Source organism: Parasteatoda tepidariorum, chromosome 7, assembly GCF_043381705.1.
Source record: "Parasteatoda tepidariorum isolate YZ-2023 chromosome 7, CAS_Ptep_4.0, whole genome shotgun sequence".
In the NCBI taxonomy this organism is placed as follows: Eukaryota; Metazoa; Arthropoda; class Arachnida; order Araneae; family Theridiidae; genus Parasteatoda; species Parasteatoda tepidariorum.
The window spans coordinates 27138223-27156265 of record NC_092210.1 but is presented as its reverse complement, the minus strand read 5'-3'; the positions used below and the strand labels follow the sequence as shown (position 1 = coordinate 27156265).

Below are 18043 nucleotides of genomic sequence, written 5' to 3'. Positions count from 1 at the left end.
TTTCCATACAAACTGGGAAAATACAGGGAATTTTATTTCTTATTTTCGTCTTTTAAAAGTAATTACAGGGTATCCGCGCACCTGCAAAGTCATGAGTTTTTGTATTGAACAAAATTTGTCATGAAATGTCACGATTTTAACTTTTTAAAAAAAAAGTCGGATTTAGGTCTCCCAAAAATCTAATTTTTAAAATGGAATTTACCCCCAATTTCATAGTGTTCCGAATACCTGAATTTGTAACAAAATCCCCACTCACAGTCATATTTGATTAAAGTATAAAATGTTTTTAATCGTGTTCTTTAAAAATTATGGTGTTCTTTCAAAACATGAAAGAAAAAATATCATTTCTAGAAACGAATTATCTTTCAAACTTCTGTGATTTCAGAATTTTTGTTATTATTTTTATTTTATCAATTTAAAATTTTAGCTGATGCAAGCCGGTCATGGGCGAATTTTTTTATTCCGAAATGAGAACAGATAAATCAGGAGTATTTCTTTCTTTTCCGATGAACAAGAAAAGTATCTTTAGAATGTAATTCTGTAGAGAAAAAAATTTTTTTGCTTTTGTATTTTGTTCAACTATTTTATTGCTTCAACTCTTTCTTTCTTCTGTTTTTTAAATTTAAAATATATAAATATGAAGATGCAGGGTATAACAGTTTTGATTATACCTATCATTTCAATGAATGTTATTATAATGCTTTTTTTAATTTATTGTTGTGTTTTTGTCGAAGAAAATAGTAACTTTGTTAAGTCATGAAAAATTCTTGGAATTAGTAATGAAAAGTCTTGAATTTGAAAATCTAAAATGTAGCAGATGCCCTGTAATTACCATTAAGTTTTTCCAGCAATTTAAACTATTATAGTTAGCCTAATATAGCTCACTCAAGAGCACGGTAATTGTGTCTCCTCACAATATATTGTGTATAATATGTACAGGGAAAACAAAGGGAATATTTTTTCCAGATTTGAGTGGCAACCCTGTAGTATTAGTATTCAGAATCTAAAAATTAAATGAGTCTATATGCATTTCTTAATAATTTAGTGTCAGTTTTATAAACATATCCACAATTATTGGAGAAGAAAAAATCAAAATTGGTAACTGTATTTTTGTAATGACTAATAGTTACCTTTCTAAAATTGTTATCTGTCTTAAATTTTTACAAACTTCTATATTTCTTCATTAAGTATTACCATTGAAATTGAATGCCAAATAAATTTATGTTAAGATTTTTTATGTGTGTAACATAGTTTTACAAACCTATTTGTGTGTCTTTGCACCAGAGAAATGCCTAATTTTATATTGGCCTATGTATATATATATAAGCTATGATGAGTGTTGTAACATTGATTTGTTACAAATGATATATTGAATGTTTGTGATAGTGTTGTGAAAATGCTGCTGGTATAATTGTTGTTTTCTGGCCTTTAGAGTTTGATCATGTGATTAATAATTTTTTGTAACTGGCTTCAATCTTATGAAGATTAAAAAGTTTCTTATCTAGCAGCTATACACTTATGTATAAAATTTTGTAAATATGTGAAGAAGAAAACAGAATAAAAATAATGTTTGTTGTTTCTATCTTGTTCCTATAAAATTTAATTTATTCATAAAATTAAATTAAATTTGTCTTCTTTGTTTGAAAATATGTTCAGAATTAAAAAAATAAATATGTAAGTAATTTGTATGTACTAAAATAACGTTTTTTACAAAGAAAGTTGAAAACCTACAATAATTTTGACCTTTACTTAAAACAAATTGATCTTAAGTAAAAGTCAATTGCTATGGATGAATAATTAAGTTATTATTAAAACGTAAATCATGAAAGCCCCCAAAAGATATTTTTTTCTACTGAACTCTTCTATAAAAGATAAATGGAATTATTGATTGTTAATACAAAAGCTAATTGGTCGAAAATGACATCACTGTCTGGGGTAAGGGTCATGCTATGTATTGCATAGTATTTTGGTGACCGATTTTATATTTAGTTTTCAAACGCGCTCTGTTTACACGTGGTATTTATGTTTCTTGCTTTATCTATTAATGTTTTCTTGTTTTTATTTATTAATGTTTCTTGTTATTATTAATTATGAATCAGGTGATTTGCGAAAAAATATTTAAACAAAATAAAACATATTTGTAATATTACTATACCATTTTATATTTGCAGAAACATTCATTATTTTTCTTGGTTTTAGCTTTGATGAATTTAAATCAATTTAAACATAAATACTTTCTGAAATACTGAAGAGGACATTTACCTATCCCCCTCACCCCAAAGACGACATAATATTAAGTAAAATTTACAAAGAAGAAATAAATTCCAAGAGCACGTAAATGGGAGATTTGTCGCCAAAATCATACAAACACCAGCCAATAGCCACCATCTCCCTTCCCACAAACAGTGATGTCATTTTCGACCAATAGCTTCACCTGGCCCAAGAGGATTAATCGCTCATCAGAAACGAATATTTTACAATTACGAAGTCACATCTTTTGTAGATTGTCTATTGAATCCAGCAACGTAATAAAGAGCAAGAGTCATATAAAGAAATTAGGCCACATTAAATCCATTTAGAAGTAGAAGTTTTTCATGTTAAAAAATGTAATGAATGAAATCACAAATAAAGGGTATGAAATTTTAATTTCATGAAAGTTTTGACACCGAACTGGGTTGAGGATATGTAAGTAGCAGTAAAAGAAAATGTAAATAGAACACTTAACCATTTTCACAATTAGAGCACAAATACTGACAATGATACATGTATGTACTTTTCATTTGAGCAGTACTTTTTAATAAATATTGCTTTAAGTTGAAAAATGCTGTTTTGATAATATGATACATTTTTCATATATTTCTAATAATTTTCAAGGCTAAAGATATACTAGATCCAGGTCTCGTTACACTCCTAACAGTAAATACGTATATATAAGTTAAAAATATAGAGAAAACATGGAAAATAATGAAGATTTTTTTAAAAAGAGAAGCAGAAAAATTATTAAAATAAAATATTTTTAAGAAATATTAAAAAAAAAATTTAAAAAAATATATATATTGAAAAGTCGGAAAACAAAATAAAGAAAATATCTCATCTCACACGATTATATCTGCAAAAAGGAGATGCAGATATAATCGTGTGAGATGATGAAGAGATTCTGGTGAGCGAGAAGAGCTCTTCATCAGCTCTCACGATTATATCTGCAAAAAGGAGATGCAGATATAATCGTGTGAGATGATGAAGAGATTCTGGTGAGAGAGAAGAGCTCTTCATCAGCTCTCACGATTATATCTGCAAAAAGGAGATGCAGACATAATTGTTTTGCAGATATAATCGTGTGAGCTGATGAAGAGATTATATCTTTTCTTTATTTTGTTTTCCTTCTTTTTCATATATATATTTTGTAAATTTTTTTAAGAAAAATATTTTAATAATTTTTCTTCTTTTCTTTTCATTAATCTTAATTATTTCCATGTTTTCTTTATGCTTTTAACTTATTTTATGAATTCTAGATACTTGCAGCTAACTCGCAGTAAAAAACACTTATTAATTTTCTTTGTTTTTTTCTTTTTATCGTTTTTATTTTATTGTGCTATATATATATATATATATATGCATATATGAATATACAATATTTGAATGCTGCTATTCAATGTTAAAGGAAATTTTGAAACATCAAAAACTAGTAAACTTCACAATCTTGTAAATTTACTAGTTCCAACGAAACTAAATAATGAATTAAAAATGCATATGTTTTTATTCTCTGCAACTGGTTTGATAATCGNTATTTCATAAATTTGATGATATTTCACTCTTTTGAGTGAAAATTTTGTCCTTTTTGAGATATTTTGCTGGGAAAACAGCAGTTTTTAAATTTAAAATATATTTAATTAGCTAAAGAAACGAAAGGTATAATAGATGATAGAGTGAAGTGACTGAAAAATAATTCACTGTTTGTGTTTTGCGCGCATTAACGGTTGTCTCAATTTCAAGCGCGGAGATGAACTCAGCGTCCGAGGAGGTGGAGCCAAGTGCCAACTCCTGGTGAACGAACTATACTCCCAACCTGTTTGTTGAAATTGATATTGTTCTTTACAGACTCAATAATTCCTAAGTTACTTTAAAAGGGAAGAAAACTTAGGTACAATAAATAATATATTGTATCTATTAAATGAATAGTATATCTGAAAAGTTTGAATTGAACAATTTGAAATTACAAAATATTATTTCTTCATTTTGCACTGGTACTTCATGTTGTATATTCTATTAAGCCCATTAAAAATTCTAAGGCCAATAGAAAAAGTATACAAATATCCCCCATAAAAAGGGAAAGTATTCATGTTTTTCATTGATCATTTTCAGATCCTAATATTAAAGAGGAAAATAATTCTAGCGTATCAGAATATACCTGAATAACAACAATTGACATCTGATTAAATAAATTATGCGTTGTGCGTGCACTTTAACAGTTTAAAGAAAATTTGTCAGCAAATCATGAGCATGTTTTTTGCCATTTTAAATTAACTCTCCTATTTTGTCAACAAAAATAAACGAATTATGAACCTTCTGCCTTGCTTAGGTAAGTACACTGCCCCTTGTTTTTCGCTTTAACTTTGATTATTACTGTAATAATATAATTTTATGAATTTTAGGATTTAATTCAAATAAAAGATTTAATTTTGCATGGAATGAAATTAACATTTTAATAAATTTCATAACATTTTTAAACATTGTAATAAGACTTTTTTCCATTTTTTTTTCAAATATATATTTTTAATAACTAGTAATAATATATTTTTACAATTAATAATGTATATTTTATAATTAATAATATTTTTATAGAGTAATTTTTTATCCGAATTTCTTAGTTAAATTTATTTTCATTTAAAGTTAATTAAGAGTAAGGAGATTTCAACTGCTATCTTATCTTTTAAGCTTATCTTGCGTAAGCGTTACTCATACTGCTCCCCCCTTTGCCAACAAAAATTAACAAATCACAAACCCTCCTTTTACGCTTACGTAAGAATTGACAACAATCCTCTCCTGTTTTTGCTTTGACTTTTACTGTCAAAGCTAAGATTACAGGTCATCAAGTAATCTAATTTTAAGATTTAATTCAAATAAAAGATGTAATTTGGCATTTACTCTCTAATTTACTTTATAAAATTTTGAGTAAAAATTTTTTGTGTTTACTTAACCACCCTACAGGTGCTCTTACATAATATTTAAACGGTTCTTTAACACTATTAATTTAGAGCTTTTTTTTTACCACTTTTCATTTGACACCAAAACAGCATTTTTCAGTTGTATGTGTGCTATTCGGGGGAAGAAAGATTACAGGTTAACTTTGATTTGCTTAACTATGAGAATGACAAGATAATACAAGTGATAAAAAATAGGATTTATCCAAGACGAGCTTTGAAGAAGGGATTGGGGATGTAGTTCAATGGTTTCAGGTTTGTCACTACCTCTCCAATGCAACTGTCTGGATCTTGAAAGTAGTAGCATAGCCGCTTTGGTGCCATGCGATGACGGCGCATTACCTGACAACAAAGGCCATTATCGGTGTCACAATCTGAGCTAGTGAGGCATTCATCACCTAAAATCAAAATTTCAAAATAATTTAAACAAAAATATTTTGTAATCGTCTGGGCTTGATCTCATTTTTCAAAATCAGAATCAAAATTCGCTAGTGATTAAAAAATACTACTTGCCGAATCAGGGTTCATACAAGCATTTTTCAAATATGGTAATGCATATATTGTAATAATGATTTATTTAGTGACAATAATAATCTTTAATTTGATTGATCGTTGTGTATAAGTAGAAAAAAATTTTCAAGTATAATAACTTGTAATCGAGATAACCAATTTTATAAAATGACAAATTATTCTTTTATACTACCTAAATCTTTATTTAAAATAAAATATTTGATACATTTTAAGCACTTGTCACTTGAATTTTCTTGGGTTTGTTTTAATTTGTCCTTTCTGAAATATACATTTCTATTCACAATGCATGGCTTTAAAATTAAAAATTGTTCTTTGATTCAATTGATGCATATCATTCATTACTGATTTATTTTAAGTATTCATTTTTATAGAAACTATTTGTTTTTAAAGTAATTTCATGACTTAAATTAATAAACGACATACTGTTAACTATGGATTTATTCCTGTTGGTAAACTTATTATGCTGATTAATTAATTTTAGTCATTAAGTAAATGATTTTGATTAATTGATTGACGATTTTAAGCTTTTGTTATGTTATGAAAAGTAGAGAAACCAGTAAGATCGACTGAGAGGAAAACCACGAAAATCTCCCACGGTTAGCGCAATGGCAAAGGAATTCTAACCCATGAGGATATTTTACGTCAGCACTGTAGTTGATGCGAGAGCAAAATTCGTATCAACCAGCCAACGTTGGGATTCGATCCTGGATTACCTGATTGGGAGGCGAAAGTTCTATCACCTGAGCCACATCGGCTCATAAATTCATATTGTCCTTTTCTCCGTTAATGAGCCGGAAAAATATTAGGTTTCAGTTATGGTACTGCGCTAAAGCTTCAATGAAAATAATTAAGCTTCAGTAAAAAATCTTATTTTCTGCAATTTTTAAATAATTTTTTAAAAAAAAGGTAAATTTTAAGTTTTTTTTCCAAAACGGAAAAAAATTATCCTTCTACGTATGAAAAATAATCTTCCGTTCTCCTATGACCTTGTGCATAAATGTGATAAAATATCTTTTTTTTCTTCTTTTGTTTAAAACTAACTTCAAACTTAATATTTTGATTAGTTAGAAAAAATTATAGCGTAGCTATTGAATTTACTAAAGATTGCGTTAAAAAAAATTAATTCAGAATTGAAATTATTCATTTTGTAGGCTTCAGACAAAGTATTTCGTTAATAAAGAAAATTGTACGAGGTATGATAACATTATTCATTGTGACAGAATTTAGGTTATTAACTATTTTTTGCTGTAATTGTTTTGCTGTAAAAAGTTTAAAAACTGATTTTATTAAACTTTTTAGACAGAATGCCATTGACTAAAATGGAAAATCAACCGTTATCTAAATAATTTTTTTAATGTAATCATATACTTGAAACAACACGTCTGGTAAATGTGTTATTGTTTGTGTGCAATAGGTTTGGCCCAAAATCATCCCTAGACCATTTTTTCGTGATCTCCTGTTTTGGCAACCAGAAATGACTACTTTTTGATAACGTGTTTGGCATTTTTAATTTCTCTTGAGATTTTTTGAAGTTAAAAATTTGTATCAAGGAGCCTACATCAACCACCAAGGCTTTTTTAAGAATATTAGATGTTGTATAACTTAGATAATGCCACGTTTATGTCATTCCAATTTCATCAAAAGAACACAAATGTTTTAGGGCGAAATTAGAAAATTTTTTACGGCCAGGGGTAATTTTATTAGTGGCCACTTTTGAAAATATGCGGCCTTTTCCAAAAATTAAATTCTAAATTATTAAAAAAATTGCATTAATGTAAGGCATTTATTAAGCTCTAAATACAGTAAGCACAACAGGGTTCATTTCTAAAATGAAGAAAAGTTTTGACCTCTCCAAGCAGGTTTATGTAAAATTTAAGCATTGTCTATCACGTTTATATCTAATAAAATTTAAGGTTTGAGTTTTCTAACCAATAATGTAACATAAAATTTATCAATTTTAAAAAAAAAGACATCTAAAAAGTAAATGCTATTATGAATTTTATTTTAATAGAATTTATTCCTTTTTAATAAATAACCTAAGATAACTAATATCAGATAACTTTGAATGTTAATATGGTCATAATTTTTCTGAAAAAATTATTTAAAATTAACTTTAACTCGTATGAAAACTTTAATCTATCCATGGGAGGATTTCGTGGTTTTCCTCTCCATGTCACGAAAATGCAAGTTAATTCAATCAAAAAGTTCCCCATGAAGACTAATTTGCCCCAATACTTGATCCAGGAGTTCCCTTGTCTTCTGGATCTGGATCAAAATTACAAGTTTACGGAGTTGAACACTGATAGCCATAAACACAGAATAGAGTTGGCTATTCAACGCCAGTTATAAAATAAAATAAAACTGGTTTGTTACCCTAATGTTGTATCACAAAACAAATAAAAATATGTAATAGTTTGTCTCCTTTATAATAAAATTTTGCAACGTATAGAGATGAAAAATTCGATACAGAAAAACTGCTTCTTTAGAAATTAAATTTTTTCCTCTAGTTGAGACATTTTATGAAATATAGTAAACACTATATTCGATTTTTAAATTTTTTTTATTTTATATTTTAACACTGTATGGACAAACAATCGAAGGAATTTCGAATTGAATTGTATATATAATAACAATATATAGACATTGCCTCTCCAAAATAGTTTTTTAAAAATAAAAACTTCCTCTTCAATTGCTTTATTTCGGACTTAAAGTGCTTTATTTTCTATTATAGAGTTATTTACTTTTATCACGTACAACTCGTAAAAGTTGCTTAAATTCTACGAGGAGGTATAATAAAAGAGATTTTGCTTTCAGTTTTGATTTTACGAAAAAGAATTCTTTTCCTAAATCCAATTATTAGATGGACGTATGTGTGATTTATAGTAACTTAGTTTTGCAAAATGAATTTGAAAAATTCCAGATTGTAAGTAATGGTCTTAAAGTTAAAAATTTTTTTCAGCATTGAATTAATAAAAAAAGCAATTGCATTTTGAATTTTTTTTAAATAGACACAGAAATAGTTATCGTGACTCTATGTACACCAGCTGTTCCCAAATGGGGTTCCGCTGAATCCTAAGGTTCCGTAGAAGGGGTCACAAGAGTTCCGAGAGTTAGGAATTTATTTTTTTACCAGTTATGATTTTCGAAACCTGTAATTAAATCTGTATTCACTTAATAACCCATTAGTTATTTAATATTTCCGTTATTTTCATGAAACTATTTAATTGATATTCTCGTGATGAAAGAAATTTCAAAACATAGTTCTTTTTTCTAATAACAATCTAATGAATGAATTAGGAAAAGGATATGAATTTATGGAAAATTCCATTAGTATTTCGCTTCGAAAAAAGTAACCAAATTCAACAATGAAGAAGTATGTTTCTCTGATAACCATGCTTAATAGTTATGTATGTTCTTCCTTTCCTGTTTTAATTTTAATGGAAACCCTATTTCAACTCATTTATTTTCAGTTCATGCATGCACTAAATTAAAATAAAATCTAGATTAAATGCCGTTCCAGACGTGTGAATTGTATTTCGCATCGAATAAAAGTAACCAAATTCAGCAATGAAGAAGTATGTTTCATGTTTCTCTGAGAACCATTCTTAACAGTTGTTAAGAATGTTCTTAACGGAACCATTCTTGACTGGAAGTTCTTCCTTTCCAGTTTTAATTTTAATGGAAACCCTATTTCAGCTAATTTACTTTCAGTACATACATGCATTAAAATATAATTAAAAACTAGACTAGATTCCATGCCAGACTCGTGAATTATATTTCTCATCGAATGAAAATAACCAAAGTCGGAAATGAAGAAGTATGTTTCATGCTTCTCTGATAACCATGCTTAATGGTTATGTTCTTCCGTTCCTGTTTTAATTTTAATGGAAACCCTATTTCAGAGCATTTATTTTCAGTTCATGCATGCATTAAAATCAAATTAAAAACTAGATTAAATGCCGTTCCAGACGTGTGAATTGTATTTCGCATCGAAGGAAAATAACCAAATTCAGCAATGAAGAAGTATCTTTCATGTTTTTCTGGGAACCATTCTTAACGGTTGTTTTCTTCCTTTCCAGTTTTTATTTTAATGGAAAACAAATTTCAGCTCATTCATTTTCAGTTCATGCATGCAATAAAATCATATTAAAACCTAGACTATATTCCATTCCAGACCCGTGAACTGTATTTCGCAACGAAAGAAAATAACCAAATTCAGCAATGAAGAAATATGTTTCATGTTTCTATGATAACCATTCTTATCGGTTATGTTCTTCCTTTTCTGTTTCAATTTTAAAGGAAACCCTATTTCAGCTCATTCATTTCCAGCTCATGCATGCATTAAAATCAAATTAAAAACGAGACTAGATGCCACTCCAAACGTGTGAATTACACAGTCTGGCGTAAATAATCAATAAAATGTAGATAATTACATAATTTTAAAATAGTTAAACTTTTTCGTAAAATTATATGTTTAAAATACATTTAAATCTCATAATTAGGCATCTCGCTTTACAGAAGTATAACCCACAAGAATGCCAGATTTTTTAAAAAAATTTTTGATTTTTTTTTTTTTTTTTTTTGTATACAAGGTTAAGAATGAAGATCATCAAAGTATTTTAGAAACTTTTATTTGAATTTCGAAAAGAATTCAGAAACAAATAAAACATGAATTAAAAAATTACGTACTTTTTTTTTTTTTTTAGAAAAACAAAGAAAAAATATACTAATGCACTTAGTCATTAAAATACATTTCGAAAATAATTAGAATAAAACATTTCCTTATTAAAATTAGGTACCCCTAAACCTATAAAACTAAAGAACTTCATTCAATTCTTAAATTTTATTTTTATCATTTCGTCGTTTGGTTTCTGTACGACGTAATTGTATTGTGATTATGTTTTAAAGCTAATGGTTATTGGAAAAGAATGACTCTAAATTGAAAGTTTTCTAATCCCAAAAAGCAATTACTTTTCCAATTTTAAAAGATTTGTATCATTATGAGTTCCATTCTTTCCAGATGCAAGATCCTGACTTTAACCTTTTGTTTTTGAAACCTAATTCGTTTCTATGAAAGCAAAAAATAATAGATTGAAAAAAAAAACTTTTTTCCGGAGAAGTAAAATTGTTTTGGCTTAAAAACTACCGTTGAAATTTTAAGAAAATGTAAGCAGTTAAATTTAGTTAATTTATATATAATGAAATTTATGACCTTTAGATCTTATATGGAATCGTAAAGGACAGGCATTCAAATGAATTTTGTATTTATCATTTTAATATACCGGTGTTTCGTAATTACCGCCGTTTATTATCATTTTTCATCTCTTTATCAAAAATGAAATCATAAGAGTTTACTCATTAAGGGTCACAACTTTGCATTCGTGTAAGAAACTAAAATAAAATATGTTGTCAAAATCTGACGAATTATTATCGAAATGAATATCATTGATAGTGGGATTAAAAGTATCAAAAACAGTTTGATTGCTGAATGAATGACGATTACATAATTTTAACTTTAGAAACGTCTATCAGCGTCAGTTCACAATCATACAGGTTTTGATATTATGTTTTTAATTCCACCTTCACTCACTTCAATAAACATTCGTTAATTTTTGATTATTTTTCTTTCCACTTAAATATCAGTTTGTGAACCTCTATTGTATATGTTTTAATGACGTATTTATGACAAAAAAGATATATCTAAAAGCAGTGATTCTGGAATATCTTGTAAATTATTTTGCAAGATGCTAGCCATAAGTTGTGTTTAAATTTTGGCCACCTGCGACGCACTTTTAAAATTTGATTAAGATGCAGACTTCTCGGGAAAATTACTTGATCGTGCTCTCTTGTTCTGCTATAAGTCTTAACTGCCTTGCGTTGACTGCGATCATTAGAATCATTTTTGAAACCTATAGTGATACTGAATTTTAACTGATACATCTTTCGATGAGTTAAAATAATTTCGAAAAACCTATTTTTCTTAATCTAACAATTTAAAGTTTCTAAAAAAATGCAACTAATAATAAAAAAATTTAATTTTTTTCAATGCTTTTGCACATGCCTGTCAGCTTTGCGCATGACATAGTTTTGTTAATTAGCACCGAGTACCGATTCATAAATTTCTCTGGGGAACATTTTTTTGTTTCCTGTTGCACGAAAATTTTTTAACACATTTTATATACAATTGTATCACTGATTTCAAATACGTAATCAGTTTCTCTCTCCAAGATACGTTGTTTTTCCTTAAATGACTTTTTTAATCCATTTTTTGTCAAAATGTGCAGGTTTAACATCTATCTATCTACATATATGTATATATAAGTTCAAAATGAAGATAAAACAAAGGAAAATTATAGACATATGCAAAAAAAAAAAGGGGGGGGAGAAATAATAATGAAAAAATAACAAACAAATGATTTAAAAAAAAAAGGATGAAATTTTTAAAAAAAACCGGAAAATAAAAGATATAATCTTTTCATCAGCCCACACGATTATATCCGCAAAAAAGAGTGCTTTCTGATATTGTATCAATATAGCCAAAGCAAAATATATTAATACAATAGTGTGAGGAGCACTCAAAAAATTTTTTTTACAAAAATTACAACAAATAAAATAGAACACATTAAGTAAAAATAACACGTAAAGGCAGAAAATGAGATAAAATAGAAAGAAAACATATAAAACAAACAGTATAAAACAAAACAAAAACTACAAAGCGAGTAGCAAAATCAGATGTACTTACATGAACGGGAAATTTTTCAAGAATGATTTAAAAATATTTTCGCAACAAGATTGCCAGATTACAAAATATGAAAACAAAAGCGCAAATTGAGTGTAACNGGGATGTAGCCCTGTTATTTCAAGCCAAGCAGGATTGGATTCGTGGAGGAATCTTAAGCATTTCTATCCCTTAGGAACTAAGCTTAACGGAGGCTAGCTGTGGCGTCGGAAATCTCCATCTCATCACACACCGGGGAAAAAAAAAAGAAAAATCGCCTAATGGCGTAGAAGGAAAGGAAGGATGAGGTTGTCTTTTCAACTACCTGTTATTTCATATATTATATTATATATATATATATTATATATATTTGTGACAAACATTTAGGGGATGTTTGTCTCAACATTGGGCACGTCATGAGGATGAAAATTGCATGGGAAAAATGTGTCATACGCTGCTAAAGCGCTTTTCTATTTCTTTTCTATTTTGAACACTTGTATGTTTCTGAACAGGTCATACTAGAAAAGAGCCTCTAGTCGCTTACGGGGAAACATATCTTTGCACTGATTGCTATGCAATTTTAATCCTGATGAGATGATGTGCACTAACTCCCCTAGAAGTTTGTCGCAACATTTGAGCAATCCTCTATTACATAAAACTTTTTTGAACTTGTGCATTTCGACAAAAATAGACTAAAAAATGTCATTTGAAAAAATTTGTAGTATTAGGGGCAAAACTAACATCAGTTTAGAAATCTATTATTTACATAAAATTTGTTCCCCTGGTAAGTTACGATTTTACGAAGAGCGTGTCATTCATCTTTTTCCCGAAGATTCTAACTTTATAGAATAGACGCATCTTTGTGGATTGGACAAACTGAGAAAACTCAGTACAAAGTGACTAAGATGAAGATTAATTTAAAAATTCAACAATTACTAGTCATTAATGACTTTTTTTATGTAACTTGTGCTGTATTAAGCAATTTAAATATATTTTTCTCGACATTAATCATTACTACCCTAATTATCAAGAACAAATTTTAAAGTATATTACGTACCGTAATCTAGTTTGAATACGACTTGATTCATTTTATTAAAATCACAGGGATGTATTTTGATATCACAAATGAATTAATTAAAATATGACAAACTAAGGCCATTTATATATGATAAAATACGTTACAACTTATCAAAAAGAAAAATGTTAAACTAGACTTACTGAAACCTTTCTTCTTGAGTATAGATTTACCATCCAACTGGCAAGTCTTCGATGGTGAGAAGTTCCCAGAGTCAGCGCACACAAGACCGAATCCACAATCGTCATCTTTTTGGCACGGCTGATAGAACTCCTTTCCATGAAGAGGCAAGCAAGTTCCCGACACTAAGGATCATAAAAAAAGAACAATTTTTCGAAGCACTAACAAAGCCAAATGCGTACTAACGATAATTCATAAAAACAAATTACACTGAGGAACAAATTTTCAGTTGCATTTGTACTCGTACATATACTACATTACGAAAGAAACAATGAAAATTGAAAATTATGAAAAAATACGACAACCGAAGCTGACGTCTTCAGGTGGTACCAGCTCCGGAAGCCATAAATGCAAAACCTTTTCTATCTAGAGATTGTCGTGCTCTCTCGATAGAAAAGGTTTTGCATTTATGTCTTCCGGAGCTGGTTCCCTCTGACGACGTTAGCTTCGGTTGTCGTATTTTTTCATAATTTTCATTTCTTCATTGTTTATTTTGTTTCAATTCCTTTTGGATTTTCAGCTGAATAGCGCATTTTTCCACTGGAAGTATAGTTTATAATTGCTTTAATAATTATTTTGAATAGTATATACTACAGTACTTAGTATATACTACATTACCTAATTCGGATATGGGAATTTCAGATCTGAAATAATTTTTGCTCCTAAAGCAACACATTTTTAAGAAAATTTACATTTTTAGTCAATGTTTTGCTTAAATGTTCAAGTTTAAAAACGTTATATATAACTGACGTTTGCTTAAATGTTGCGATAAACTTATAGGGATGTTAGAGGGTACATCATCAGGATTAAACTTGCATAAAAACCCATGCCCGGAAATGTCATCGTATGCGCCTAGGAGTGCTTCCTTATTATAACTTATTCAGAAGCACACGAGGAAACAGTTCATAATAGGAAAGTGCCACAAGCGGCGTACGGCGGCATCTTCAGGTATGCGCTCCCATGCAATTTTAACCCTGGTAATGTGGCCGAACTCCCCTCGAAGTTTGTTACGATATTTATGAGTTCCCCCCGTTATATATAACGTTTTTAAATTTGTACACTTCGACAAAAAAAATGAACTAAAAATTTCATTAAAAAATAGTTGCTTAGAGAGAGAAGCCGATTGCAGATTTGAAATCAGTGATGTGAAAATATCCGTTAAGACTCCTCTTGCGGAAAAAAAATTTTCTTCTGTGACTGCTCATCAAGAGTTTATACAGTTTATTGCAATTATTACATTAAACAGTTCGGCAAAACGAATCATCATAAATACCGAAATGATTTCATCCAGACGTTTCAATTCATTTCAATTATTCAAATTTGTAAACCTTATATTTGAATCATCAGATTAAATATCTGATCCGAATTAGAAATTGGAATTAAATATCTGATCCGAATTAGAAATTAGAATTAAATATCTAATCCGAATTAGAAATTAGAATTAAATATCTGATCCGAATTAGAAATTGGAATTAAATATCTGATTCGAATTAGAAAGTAGAATTAAATATCTGATCCGAATTAAATATCTGGTAGAAATTAGAATTAAATATCTGATCCAAATTAGAAATTAGAATTAAATATCTGATCCAAATTAGAAATTAGAATTAAATATCTGATTCGAACTTAAATTGTTGGTTTGGACTACATTAAAGTTTTCATTCGATTGCGAAAATGTGGCATCGGATTTCATTTGAACTAACGCAAATAAAAAAACTTTTTCATTAATAAATTCTTTCGATTGTAATCCATAAACCTTATATTTATTACGAATTAGCTCGTTAAAATTAGTCAATTCAATTAGACAAACTGGAATCAGCGATCGAGTGACAAAATGAATGGACATAATTCAATCAAATTAAAATCACTTATTTAATTCAAAGTAAAAATGGGTCAACGGATTAATTAAAATCAAAACTTATTATAACCAAATTATTTGAACTAATTTATTTGAATTCAATCAAATTAATAGATTAGAATTACTAAATTGTCTGCCTCAAAATGGAATTATTTTTTTAAATCATCCCATATTTACCCGATTCTATATTTGTTCAAAACTCAATTAAAAGGCTTATTGAAATTTCAATTATCATAATTTTTTTTATAAAATTTTTTTTTGTTTTGGCATCGTTTTTGAAACGGGCCGCTATCGAAAAAAATTAAATGTCTCGATAAAACTGAAAAGGGTCATGCAATATTATTGTGCTGATAGAAATGGGTTATATTGCCGATACCGACTCGATACCAGATTTCCTTACAGTGTCGGTTCCAGCTGCTTGTCGCTGTTGTTGTTAATTTACGTCGCACTAGAGCTACACAATGGGCTATTGGCGACGGTCTGGGAAACATCCCGGATGATGATCCGAAGACATGCCACCACAATTTTGATCCTCTGCGGAGGGGGTGGCACCCCCGCCTCGGTAGCCCGACGACCTGCGCGAAGTCGAGCGCTTTACGGTAGTACAGTTTAACGAGGACCAATACAGCACACCCCCGGTCCCCNCGCAGGCTGATCCAAGTGGTCACCCACCCGCACACTGACCGTAGCCAGTGATGCTAGACTTCGGTGATCTGGTGGGAACCGTGTCTTAACGATCAGTCCACTGCGGGACTCCAGCTGCCTGTCTTATTACGCTCTAAGCATTGAGCTAGCTGAAAAGTTTCTATCACTGGAAATTTCCTCAGGTTCTTTTGAAAGTGTTTTTTTCTGTATTTTTTGTTTAAAGTGTGAGAAAAATAAATTTATTTATTTTTTTATTTTCTCCTTTTTAATTGATTTGAAAAATATAGTTTTTGAAATTTTATTTTGCTGTAAAGTGCACAGTGCAGTGTACAGTGCAGTACGTAAAAAAAAAAAAATAGAATCCCTCTTAATAACTTTTGATATAATGATCGAATCTTCACGTCTTAGGATTCTTAATGATACGAAGGGGTAACCTCAAATATGCTTATTTATTAGTGCAGACGATATTTTAAGCTACAAAATCAGGCACAAAAACGTACTTTCTCTGAATATACATGACTTTTTTTTTTCTTCGACGGATTCGGATTTCTGACCCCCAAAATATAGGGGTTAGCAGCAATCTGAGAAATATGGTTCCAATTGTTTGACCAGGACAGCGGTCCGAATTTTGGATCCCTTAATACTAATTTTACTTTTTGCGCGCCTTAACTCGAGAAATTTTTAAGCGAATTGAAAAATTTTTGTACACAATTATAAAATTCGTTTATCCAAAGATAATTATAAGCAAACAAAAAGAATTAAATAATATTTATTCTTTTTTATTATTTTATTAAATAATAGTCGAAAAAATTTTGAATTGTAAGGTATACAATTTTTTACATCAGTTTTGAAGTATGTAATTTTACTGTATGCAAATGCAAAATATTCAAAATGCAGAATTTGAGCGAAATCGTTGAATAGTTCCAGAGAAATCGAATTTTTAAATAAGTCGTCAATTTAAAATTAGATTTCTCAGGAACTATTCAACCGATTGGTTATGGCTGTGTTCCATTCGTGATCTTAGCCAGGTCATCGACTACTTGTGCCGTTGTTTATTGGGGATCTCGTACTTTCGCATCGATTACCGTATTTGCGACGAGTCTTCTAAATGCTTACGGCCTGGATTGATAAAGCCAATTCTTCTTAAAGTACACAAACTAAGTTTTGAAAGAAAATCGTTTTTATAAACGATACTGGATGAATTAAATTTACTTTTAAAAAAATCGTTTTTATACACGATACTGGATGAAATAAATTTACTTTTAAAAAAATCGTTTTTATAAACGATACTGGATGAATTAAATTTACTTTTAAAACAATCGTTTTTATAAACGATACTGGATGAATTAAATTTACTTCTAAAAAAATCGTTTTTATAAACGATACTGGATGAATTAAATTTACTTTAAAAAAAATCGTTTGTTGCAATGACTTGATGGAATCTCCTGACTCCGAACAAGTTCTTTCAATCGTTTTTTCATAAAAATAAACTTCGTTAGCACAAAACCTAATCAGCGACAAAATAACAGAATGTCATTCAGTTTAACCAAAAATCATTACTATTCTAAACAACGTAGCTTACCTCTCACGTATAAATCGATTTAGTGAAAAGAAGAAGAAAAAAGAAACTTCAGAAAGCAAGAAAAAAGCAACTTAAAATAAGAAGTCAAGCATTTCTTTAACTTTTCGAACCGTTTAACAAGATCTTCCTAAAAGTTGGAGCACTAGGGAAAATAACCTCTAATAGTAGAGACAATTCAGTCGATTTTTTCTTCCATGGTGATCGTGTTTTTGTAGTCAACTAGGTATGGCGAACGTGACAGTGCTTCCATGTT

General features: G+C 29.2%; 1 protein-coding gene across 2 annotated transcripts in view; it reads right to left on the bottom strand.

The window, feature by feature from the left end:
* Positions 1 to 3812: 3812 nt before the first annotated feature.
* Positions 3813 to 18043, bottom strand: part of LOC107441695 (space blanket) — a 53401-nt gene continuing 39170 nt past the window's right edge. For both annotated transcript variants that reach the window (XM_043047197.2, XM_043047198.2), the window contains exons 3-4: positions 13669 to 13830; positions 3813 to 5599 (exon numbers count right to left, since the gene is read on the bottom strand). In XM_043047197.2, coding sequence (XP_042903131.1) covers positions 5403 to 5599; positions 13669 to 13830 — 359 coding nt within the window. In that variant the 3' untranslated portion in view covers positions 3813 to 5402. The remainder of the gene's footprint in view (positions 5600 to 13668; positions 13831 to 18043) is intronic.